The sequence below is a fragment of the Callospermophilus lateralis genome, chromosome X (assembly GCF_048772815.1).
Source record: "Callospermophilus lateralis isolate mCalLat2 chromosome X, mCalLat2.hap1, whole genome shotgun sequence".
Lineage (NCBI taxonomy): Eukaryota > Metazoa > Chordata > Mammalia > Rodentia > Sciuridae > Callospermophilus > Callospermophilus lateralis.
The window spans coordinates 65,429,156-65,441,438 of NC_135325.1; the positions used below are offsets into that span (position 1 = coordinate 65,429,156).

At 32.6% G+C, this 12,283-nt stretch overlaps 1 protein-coding gene across 1 annotated transcript in view; it reads right to left on the reverse strand.

Moving 5' to 3' along the window:
• Chm (CHM Rab escort protein) overlaps positions 1-12,283 on the reverse strand; it is a 167,528-nt gene that overhangs the window by 35,099 nt on the left and 120,146 nt on the right. The window contains exons 10-12 of the mRNA XM_077106285.1: positions 3,957-4,061; positions 3,503-3,566; positions 180-276 (exon numbers count right to left, since the gene is read on the reverse strand). Coding sequence (XP_076962400.1) covers positions 180-276; positions 3,503-3,566; positions 3,957-4,061 — 266 coding nt within the window. The remainder of the gene's footprint in view (positions 1-179; positions 277-3,502; positions 3,567-3,956; positions 4,062-12,283) is intronic.

Genomic DNA, 12,283 nt, shown 5'->3' on the forward strand with positions numbered 1-12,283 from the left:
TCAGGCAAGGGTAAGGTATGAAATGAGTTACTGTATGACTTTACATTATATGCATAAGTACTATGAATAATAAAGGGAAAAAATCTCCAGAAATACAATCTGGCAACTGCAACAGTGCCCCCCCCTCCCTTACTCCTTGAGCAAACAAAAAACACAAATAACCCAACTAATATGCTTACAGGTGCCTTTCATGCATGTCATCGTTGAAGAACATAACTCAATGACTCGAACAGAAAAACTTCCTGGCTCCTCTGCTGGTACTATTAAAATGGAAATCTAAAAAGCAGAAACAAAATATCAGACACAGCTCTTAGATCTCATTTGTATTCTTCTATCATTAGAGTGCTAACTTCCAAACTTCTAAATATCCCTTGATATTTTAAAAAAATTGCTTATAGGATTTAATTTTAAAACAGAGTTTGAAACATGTATTATTTGTCTTGATATTTAATTTCTGCATTATTTGTACTTTATCATATATTGTGTTCATATAATTTAATAATTGTTCAAGTGTTTAATATTTATTAAATTTATCAACTATTATTTTCAAGGATGCAACTGTAACTTTTACTTTTGAAATATATGCACTTTGTTGTTTGAAATCAGACCATGTCAATTGACTTTTGATTACTCATAATGGCTTCAAATAGGAGTTACAGAGCATTAAGAATTAAATACATTACCAATTCCAAGGACAATGAAATATGGAAAGTAAATTTATAAGAAATGCTTCAAAATGAATGGTTTCACATTATAGGACTTCATTAATAAAACCAGAAATTCAGAATTAGAAGTAAAACATGAAATTATTATTAAGAATTGGTTTCTGATATACAGTATGCTGCCTAGGCACTAGGAATATGTTATATAGCTTTATATTTAAAAGATTCCAAATGACTATTGGATCACTGTTTCTCTGTAAAGCTGAAATTTCAATGTTAATCCTTAGTCTCAGGAAATTATATCCTCCCATGTAGGAAATGCTTACCAAAGGGGAAAGCCCCATTTGTACTTTTCCCTATAAGTTTTATGCTCATGGTATAACTAGGAATGTCATATTGATAACCCACTGAGAAAACAACTACAGCAAATTCTAAAACTATAAATTATTTCAATAATCATAACCATGTTACTTGATGTATATTTTGGAGCTCAAGATATATCTATGTTCCTCTTCACTCTCTTTGCTACTATCCATGATAGAAAGAACAGACTGGAGTCAACATAAATTTTCTGGAAGTGATATTAGAAGGTTGAAGGAGTTCTCTTTAAATGGCTTTTATAATCTGTATGACATTTGAGAGAGTTAAGTTCTCAGAGTTCAGGTAAGGTTATTGATTGTATCTCAGAAAAAAAATATGATAATTACAGGAACCAAAAGTCGTTATTACATCTTGGTGGGGTCCTTAAGACATTTTTCCAATTATGGTCATGTTTTTAGTCATAATCATTTAGTTATTCCACAGTGTTTGATGTCTCATTGCTTAATGGGAGATATAATCAAGCCAACCAGCAGTGAAAGGCCACTGTGATAAGTGATATAATAGCTACTGATACCATTCTTTATATATACTCTTGCTCACACTTGTCACACCAAACTGTACTTGCTACTTACTTGTCTGAATCTGTATCCGCCAAACTGTATGCTATTTGAGGGGAGAGATGCTATCAGGTGACCACTATCTCCTCAGAACCCAGCACACTGGCTGACAGGTAAAAGGCACTTGTTGTTTGCTGAATAATTAAATAAAAGTAGTATTTATGCTTATATGTATAACAGATATACTTGATGTTTGTTCATATAATGTTCATTTTATTAGCAATAACAATTGGGACCATTAATTAACTTCTCCACTCAAATACTGTTTTATATAATAGGAACCTTCTAACTTAAGGAATTTTAGGAGGCTATTTTTAGCAGTAGCATTAGATCTGAGAGTCACACCTACAGAATAAACTGATTTTATGTCATTGTACAATATGGTTAGAAGAAAAAGGGAATATACCCCTTGAATTTAAGTATGCAGACTGACAAAAAATGATAGGCAGAGAGACATTTCTACAGAGTCAAGGATAAGGAAAAGTAAAAAGGTACTGAAATGAACAATGGAGGTAAGGAAATATCATAAATGAGAATGCATGCTGAAATTAAGTCATATGAGGCCTAATGATGGGCTTTCCATTATTACCATTGGGTTGTCTACCATAAGATTTTTTTCTCTAAGGTTTTTAAATGTATTCTCCAATGATTTTCTTTTTTTTTTCTGTTAACAATATATTTTCAATTTCACAGAAAGTTGCAAAAATGAAGAACATGTTGAATTTTCCCAGAATATCTCTGTTACACAGATGCAATTATTTATTCCAATAGAATAAATTAAGATATCAAGGCTATTACATAATTTGCTTTATCTATTTTTAAAATGTATTAAAATATTAGTACATATGGGTTGATATACTTTTACCAATATTGATTTGTACATATTTTCATGTAGATTTAGTTAACAATGCTATAAAAAGTACTAGACTGTGAGATAATACCTCAAATTTGTTAGAAAGGCTATGTGGAAGAGACAAGAGATAATCAAGTATTGGTGAGGGAATGCTTTTACACTATTAGTCAAAATGTAAATTAATATAGCCATTATGGAAAACAGTATAGAGGTTCTGCAAAAAATTATAGAACAGAACTATTGTATGAACCAGCAATTCCGCTTCTGGGTATATATGTAAAGAAATGAAATCAGCATCTTAAGGAGATATCTGCACTCCCATGTTCATTCCAGCATTATTCCTTGCAGCCAATATATGAAAAAAACCTAAGTATATATCAATGAATAAATAAAATACAGTGTGTGTATGTGAGTGTGTGTGTATATATATATATATATATATACACATAATATTCATATAATATTCAATATTCCATATACATGTATGTCAATGAATAAATAGAGTATGTGTAAGTATAGATATTATGTATATAATATTCATATATCTCATATACATGTATGTGGGATATATGAATATTATTCTCTCTTAAAAAAGGAAATCCTATCGTATACTACAACATGGATGAATCTTCAGGACATTAAGATAAGTTAAATAAACCAGGCACAGATGCTATATCATCTCATATGTGCAATGTAAAAAAGTCAAATTCATAAAAGCCCAAGTAGAATGGTAGTTGCTAGAGGTTGGGGGTGAACAAAACGGGAGAATTGGTTGAAGGAGAGAAGACTTTCTATCAAGCAGGAAGAAGTTTGAGAGATCTAATGCACAGGATGGAGGATACTACTACATTGTATACATAAAATTTGCTAAGAGTAGATCTTAAGTGTTCTCACTACAAAAAAAAAAAGGAAACTGTGAAGAGATAGATGTTCATTAGCTTGACTACAACAAAAATTCACCATGTATATCAAAACAGTATGTTTTCCATCTTAACATACACAACTTTTACTTTTAGAACTGAATTTTATTTTTCTAGAACTGAATTTACCTGTTGATCTGAATCTGATTTTAGTACAGATCTGTCTGTAATCAGAACTGCCCTGGAGATCTGCCTGTAATACACAAAAGAGTAAAGCAGTGATTCAGATTTCATGAAAAAGCAACATTTATAGTTATATAACCACCAGAAGGTTTGTTTCAAAGATTCAAGTCAGGATAAAAGTGTTGCCTCCCCAAACCAAGTCAAGTTCTGCTTTAATCTTTTCTTGGCTCATGAAACAAGAGTATATGACCTACAGACAAACCCCAGCTGAAACAAAGAGTTGAAAGTAGGCTAAGATCCCCCAAAAAAGACTCTATAAGAAAGGTAAGATACTGAATATAACTTAACTTTGCTATACTTTACATGTTACTTGAAGGACAGAATGCTAGAGAAGTGTCAATACAATCATAGAGCATTAAGTTTCACCTTCCCTTGTCTTGTGGGTGGAGGGGCGCCTTACCTGTATTGCACACGTGAGCATGTGTTCTCAGAAAAGTAACTGTCCTCCACAAGGAAATGCTTAGAGATTATTCTCTGACCAAACTGATCTATAATTGCTTTACATCTATAAAGAAGATAAGCATAGCAAAAATATTGTACATTAATGATTAAATTATTAAGAAAATGAAAATAATCAGCTACTGGGTTTGAATATAAAACCTTGTGAATATTACAAAATTTTCTACAATTCTATATTTTCTAATACAAAATTGACAATTAATTACAGAATATGTATCCTTGTTGCTATTTTGACATCTTTTAATCTATAAAATGAACATGGAATACAACTTAAATACTTATTTATTTACAATTAGTAAACAAGTTATAAAAAGTATTAGCATGTAATTATAAGCTTTCCATATGTTAGGAAGTTTTTTCTTTGTTTAGAAAATGGGCCTTTCCCCCCCCTTAGCAGTTCTAAGAAAAAAAGGAAAGAAAAGTTGATTAAATATCTTGTTATATTATTCACCATCTGTACAAGCCACTGAAGGCTTTTTATTTTTCTGTTAAGTATTGCTTTCTCTTTTGTTCAAGAATAGCTATCTGCTCATGCGTTTGATAATGTTTTAAAACAGAAAAAAATGGGGGATAGAGCTTCTTTTAATATCTGTTTCCACTTTACTTCAAAGGATGATCATAGAAAGATTTCTTTCAAGTGCTGATTCCAAATAAGGAAAACACTTATGCATGGACATTATCAGGTCTCTGTCATCTGATATGTGTTGGGACAATGAATCATATAGAACCCTCCATTGACCTTCTTTCAATGTGTCTAGATAAAAGGATGAAAATTAGAATCCATCTCCTTGCAGTGCCACAAGTTATAAATGTACTTTATAGGGCTCATTATCCAAACTAATGGACTAAGGGCGACATCCTTGAAATGGACTTCCCAGTACTGACAAAGCCAGTATGCAATATTTCAGGAACTATATGCAAACGACTATGTGTTTGCTATATCTTTTTGTTATGGAAATATCAATTTACTTTTGGGACCAGAATTATTTTATTTGAAATACATGATGATCCTTGTAAAATCCAAGAAAATAATCTCAAAATCATACCATGTTTAAAATATACTGGTGAATATTAAAATATGTTCACCTGCTCTAAAATTGGCAAAATAAGTGCTGTCTACCTGGTATCAAGGCTTTAAATGATGAACATTTAAGACTAATAGTGAGAGAAATTTTGTTTGTATTTCCTAAAGGCAGATTATATTTCATTGATATTTTTAAATAAATGGCAAAACACTTTTGTCAGGATAGGCTATGATGTCTAGAGATGCTTTATGTGCATAATATATGTTTTAAACAAGCACATATTAATATAACATTTGTTCTAAACTATTCCATTAATTAGTATTATAAAATATTTAACTAAATAGATGAAAGATACTACACTTAGATATTTTCCAAAATAAATTGTTTAAAAACTGAAAAGTTAAGTTTCTCATTTAGTCTCCTGTTTTGAAACATTCATAAGCAATTTGAAAAACAAAGTACTTCAGGCAATGGAGAAGAAAAATGTGATAAGTCATTACACATAGTGATCTCTATTTGTCCTATAAGCACTGACAAAACTTTTCTTACCTTTCACTCAGAGACCATAGAAATCAAAAGGACAAAATATGAGAAGAAAAAAGGGGGGTCTAAAATGTACATTTTTAATAGGGATTTGGGTTATACAGATTTAACATTTGTTTAAACTCAGGTAATGAACACTTAATATTTGGACACCACTGTAGATTTTATAATCAAAAGAAAAACACTGAAAAATACTAGTGTATGATAAATATAATGAAGTCTTAAGGGAAAATTTTAGTGATACCTACAACTTACTGTGAAATGCATAAAAAATGAATTAATAGATGGGTAAAGGGAAGAGTATATGAGGAGTTATATGAATGAGCAAGTATTTCAAAATGTTAATTATAGAAACTTGGTGTTAGCTATCCCAGCCTTCATTTTAAATTCATCATCAAAAGCTGAAATAAAACTGAGAAGAGAGTGATGTTAATATAAATCTAGGTTTGAGTGTAAGACTTTTGCAAAGGGTTTCTATGTAAGTAAACTAAACTTCAACCTCAAACTTGTGTAAACCTCCTTATTTTGTAGGTTTCCAAACACTAATAGGGCTGCTCTGGTAATAGTTACACTTCTGGTCACAGGCAGACATTGGTTTCAGAAGCTATGATATTCAAAAGAATTAAGGGGACCACTCAAAGGGGAAATGTGGGAATTAGTAAGCCTAACTTTGCAAGAAGACAGTAATAAATATGCCAATTAATGCTGAAACTTCTAATGAAACAGTGACTCTCAAAGGAGGAGGAGAAGGAGAAGGAAGCAAATCAGAATCACACCTGGGGGACTTTTTCGAATTATAAGTACCCCTGGAGATTCTGATAAGCTCCCAAATCCCAGGAAAGAATCACAGCCAAGCATGCCACTGTTACTGTTACATCTTTATAATGCACTAGGTGGAAAAAAAAAGTAAACAGCTACTGGTACAGAGAAAACGTCTATTTCTGTAGAAATTGAAGTGATGTTCATATAAGCCAGTCTCAGTCTGGTAGATGATAATAACATGACTCACCTGTTAGTTTCATTTCTTACTCTGAAGGACTAAGGCTCTAGGCCTAAGCAAAGCTGTTCAAACCAAGACATGTTTAAGTGGTAAGATTTGTTTTCACCTCAGATACTTCACTTACTGTCATATATTGATTTGGGGCCTATTTTTAATGTTTATGTTATAAAGATTAATACAAAATTTGATGACATTCAAGTAATGGGAAACAGCAAAATTAACAGTACTGCCAGACACATTAAAATACCCTCCTGCCCAATCCTCCCATACAAACCCGAGGAAGCCATTAAAGATTAACAACATTTAGGATTTAGATGAAGGCTTGCTGAGCCTCATAAATAGTATATTGAGGAGGAACATGATAGGAGTTCCCAGTTACAGGGACACAATGACCAAGCTGATCATAAGAATCACTGAGCCAGACAGAACATTTCTAGGGATAATCTTTCTAAATCAACAAAACACAGTAGTTATTCAGTTCTTGGTTCATCAATGATACCAGGACATAAATAGCAAAATGATGATAAGGAAGAAAACACTACGATAAAAATTCAATATCTGGAATCTGGTCCAGAAGAAAAAATATTAAAATAGGTATCCAAACCCTATGATTTAATATACCAACTAATTATATAAAGAAAGCAGAAATCACCTGTGAAATAATTAAATACTAGGGAAATTCAGAGTTTCCCAAGCACTGAAGGGAAAATATAATTCTCCCTACTCAACAGTCCTTTAAGAGCCTTCTGAAATGCTTTAGTTAAAAGGCCATCTCATTCATGAAACCATCTTCTAGGCTTCATACTCGTTTTTCTTGAGGGAATATTTATTGCAACAGTTTCAAACCATTAACAGGTAGATAACTCCCAAACTATGGTTTTCTGTTTTGACTTCTCACAAGCTCTGTATTCATATTTTATCTTTTCTTCCTTCCTTTCTTTCCTTTCTTCTTTCCCTTCCTTTCCTTCATTACTTCCTTCCTAGACTTTAACCCTCCTTTAAAAACATCTAATTGTCAAACAAAAATTTTATATTTTTTTCCAGGAATACAATGTGATGGCATGTTATAGGTATAGACTGTGTAATAATTAACACAGTCAAATTAACTAATACATCCAATCACCACCCACAGTTAACTTCTGTGAGGTTTCACATAAAAATGTAGTATTATTAACAATATCTGTTTTTGTGTATGGTGCTGGGATTGAACCCAGGGCTTTGTGCAAGCAGGGCAAGCACTAACTGAGATATTCCCAGCCCTAACCATGTCTTTTTTAAAACTAGCACACCCTAAACTGAGTTTATCATGGTACCTCACCTACTGCCCTCCCTTGGAGTCCCTCTATTAGATAATGGCACAACCAGAAATTACAAGTTTCCTTACCTTAAATCTTTCTTACATCTAATCTGCTACTAAATTTTGATTATACTTTATGTTTTTTGCAATTAGTCTCTTTTTCTCCATCCCTACTGATACTGCCTCAGATTCTTATTATGTATAATAAGGCAATGGACTACTAGCAAGTTGGTGCCTCATTAGTTCAACATAAATGTATAATATAACAGCCATGTACCAAGCACCATTCCAAAAAGTAAGAAAAAAAAGTCTTGCCCTGAAGGAGCTCTCGATATAATGAAGATTTAGACAAAGGGTATTTTAACATAACAGCAAGGTCCAGTGATAAGATGAGGACAGGGCATCAGAGAGTGCTAAGGGGAGTTATCTAACTCAGCTTAGAATGCAGGGATAGAGTATTAGAGAATACTCTGTATAGTTAAGCAAACAAATAAGGACAAGAATACCTCAGCAGGGGTATAGAGTCAAGTAACACAAGAACAAGTACAAAGACATACCACTGGTTCATTATTATTTGACAATAAAATGGGAAGCAAGAAAGATAGAGAGATGAGCCTAGAGAAGCAGGCAGGGGCCAGATCTGTCTTATATGTTGTGTAAAAAGCTGTTAGACTTTACTTTGAAGTAATATAAAACTACCAAGCCTCTTTAAATAGGGAAGGAAAATCAGATCTTCAGACTGAACAGATCCTAGTGTGCAAATACCTTCTTCATTTATTCATTTTGCAATGTCCCCCAGTAAGCTCCATGAGGACAAAAGGCCCTAATTGCCTTATTGTTTACTAAGTCCACAGTGCCTGAAACATAGAAAACAACCAATACTTATAGATGGTGAATGGATGGGTGATGGAAGTATTCTATGCATGTGAACAGTATAGACAGAAAGGGCTGATACAGAATCTCAGATATAGGAGGTAAAGAATCTCTTTCCATCTCAGTGCTTCTTCTAAATCACTGCCATCATTACTAACTTAACAGAAGCAAACTGAGTCTTGCTTAAAAATACAAAAGATTATACTCCAAACTCCTTAGCATAGAAGGATCCTCACAATAGGTCTTCCTGTGTAAGATGCCAAGGTGTCCATTAATATTAACAATTGCTACTAATATACACTGAACTCTATGTGTAACAAATGGTTTTTACAAGCTTTATTCATTTAATATTCATAATAATCCTATGGGGCAGGGTATTGCCAATTACTCCTCTTTCCAAGTAATGAAACTGGGATAAAAAGAAGTTAAACAACTTGTTGAAGTTCACACATATAGAAAGTAGCAAAGTCAGGATCAAATTCTAGTCTATCTGACTTTAAAGCCTACACTCTTAACTGCAGTTTCTATATAAAAGGGCAGGGTCTATCTTTTGCTTACTTGTTTATCCCTGTAGCAACTACCATGGGGTTCATTAAAGGTTAACTATCTAGAATACAATCATTACCCCTTTGCCAATGGGATACACTGAAATCACAGCTTCAGAGATGATAAATGGTACTGAGTCATCCATGTTATGCTAACATACTATTATTACTAACTCCCAAGCATCCAGGTTAGGTAAAGTTGTTCCTGACATCAGAAAAACGTTATCTTAAAAAAAAAAAAAAAAGTCATGGCAGAAAATCCAGTTAAGTGAGAAAGTTAAAGTACACATGGAACACTAATTGGAAGTCCTAAGATGAGGACCACTGATTATAGATATATCTGGTCCAAGGTCTTACCTACCCTACCCAAATGTCAAATATTGTACTCCTAAATGGCAAAGTTTAATTTACATGAGTTTTACCCAGTAAGGTTAGCTGGAAAGGAAAAAAAGAAAATAAAGCTATTCCAACAAGAACATTCATTGATTCCAAAAACAGCCAGCAGAGGGTACAGTATTAAAATTTAGAAAAGAACTAATACATACCTACAGTCTTTCAAATTAAGAGAGTAGCATTAATGGATAATATAGTGAGAATAACACAGGCAATGTGCATCTCAGAAAAATCAAACAAAAATCAAAACTCAGATCTATTTAAAAATAAATATGCATTTGTTTATATATTCCATATACTATTATTTCCTGGGTGTCCTTAATGTATTTTATCTCTCAAAGTTTGTATAGTACTTTGATATGTAATTACCTCATTAAACTCAATACTACGATCATTTATGTTTCTATCAGCTTTCATAAATGGAAGGTGAAAAGTACCAAAAAGGCTATAATCAGTCTTTAATCTTCATTCACTCATTTAATTCAAAGTACTAAGAACCTGCCTAAATTTGAGGGATACAATAGTAAGATCCTGCCTTTTCCTACAGATAACTTACCAAATAATCGTATAAAGGTACCTGACTGGTAGGTAACAAGGTTCTGAACTAGTCTGTGAGATCAGAAAATGAACTTAGAAATTTGACCTGACGCATCTTACACATTAAATACGTAATGTGAAGCTCTTATACATTAAAGTGTAAGGGAAATATCAAGCATTCCACATAGAAAAACAGGGAAAGATCCAGGTGTGGTGGTGCACACCTATAATCCCAGGGTGTAGGGGTGGGGGATGAGATAAAAGAATCACAAGTTCAACACCAGTATCAGCAGTATAGCAGGACCCTCAGCAACTTGTCTCAAAATAAAAAGAAGATGGGCTGGGAATGTAGCTCAATGGTAAAGTACTCCTGTTCAATCCTCCCACCCCCACCCCTACCAAATTAAAAAAAAAAAAAAAAAAAAAAGCAAAGAGCAGCAAACTAAATTTATAAGGAGACAAATGTAAATCTTAGTAAATCCCTTACTTAATATTCTAATTATAGATTATACCAAGATTTCTTAAAAACAAACATGTGCTGGATACACCTAACTACAAGATTAGGGTTTTTCCTTAACTACTGATCCTTCACATTATATTTAAGTTCTCACAAAATATCTCCTATTATGGGTATTTCTCTCAAATATTTGATTTTGTATGAGGAAGTAGTGTTTGAGAAAGATATATTAGCCTGAACCAACCTGAATCAATGCTAACTTTAGGTATTTATAGAGACTATTTTTGACTTGATAGATTTTTTTTAAAGAAACAAAAATTAATATAAATTGGTAATTGTTACTAAAGGTACAAATCTATAATTTTCAAGTATTGTTTCTTTTTTTAATTTTTTTTGGTTGTTGACAGACCTTTATTTCATTTATTTAAATTTGGTGCTGAGAATCAAACCCAGTGCCTCACATATATATGGCAGGCAACTGCGCTACCGCTAAGCAGCCCTAGCCTCTCAAGTATTGTTTCTTAGCAAAACTTCGATTACTTAAGCAATTCATATCTTGAGAATATGGTAGATATCAAGAATTTTATAAGTGCAAGCCAAATTTAAAACCTCTCCCATTACTATAGAAATAAATAGTTATGGCATGAAGTAAACATACTAGTAAAAGAGTCAGATGTAGTATCCAAAATCTTTATATCTTAAAAAGCAAGACAGAGAAGAAAATTATGTTCACTGTAAACTATGATTATAGCAATCAATGATACGATAAACAACACAAAGTAGAAGTTGCAGTATTTCATTTATATGCATAAAAGTTAACACATAAGTTGTTCATATTTTTTTTCTTTTTGTGTTCTCACTGGGGCATGTTAAAAATGGCTTACATTTGGGCATATAAAATATTTTAAGGTCATTATTTCTAAATGTTAAGGAAAACTAAGTTCTATGAACTTTAAATGACAACTAAAGCATGTCAGATCTGGAAGGAGACATGAAAATAATCTCAGTTTCTAAGTTATAATAAAACGAACTGGCCCAGAGAAAAGTATTGCCCACAGTCATTCACAACAGCAATAGAATTCCAAGTCTTCTGTCATGCCAGGGCTAAGAGATCTTTACGCATGTCTCAGGAATTATTAAACAACAAAAGTTATATTTCAGATTTTTCTATAACGATACAAAACGCATTGTACTTACTATCTAAAGTTCACATTTGATTGCCAGTATATCTGGCAAGTTCCCTTGAAAATGTCTTAAAACAAATTAAGACCTAGAGCTCCCAGTCCATCACAGATCACAGTATGATTGGCTAAATCTTCAGCTTTACCTTATACAAATAATTGTTTCTCAGTGTCATCTAAGGATTAGTACATTGTATTCAACTGGGATATTCCATAAAACTGGAAATTCCCTGGTTCTACCATAAGCATATCACCAAATTTCATTCCCTGAGGGTGAAACACAAGAAATCCTTCCTTTTTTTAGAAGCATGCCTGACAATTCTTAAAGACACATTATACTTTGAAAACTACCAATCTGGCAGGTTTTTTTTTTTTTTTGGTCTCTAGATCTTTAGATCTAAGTTACCTGTTTCAACT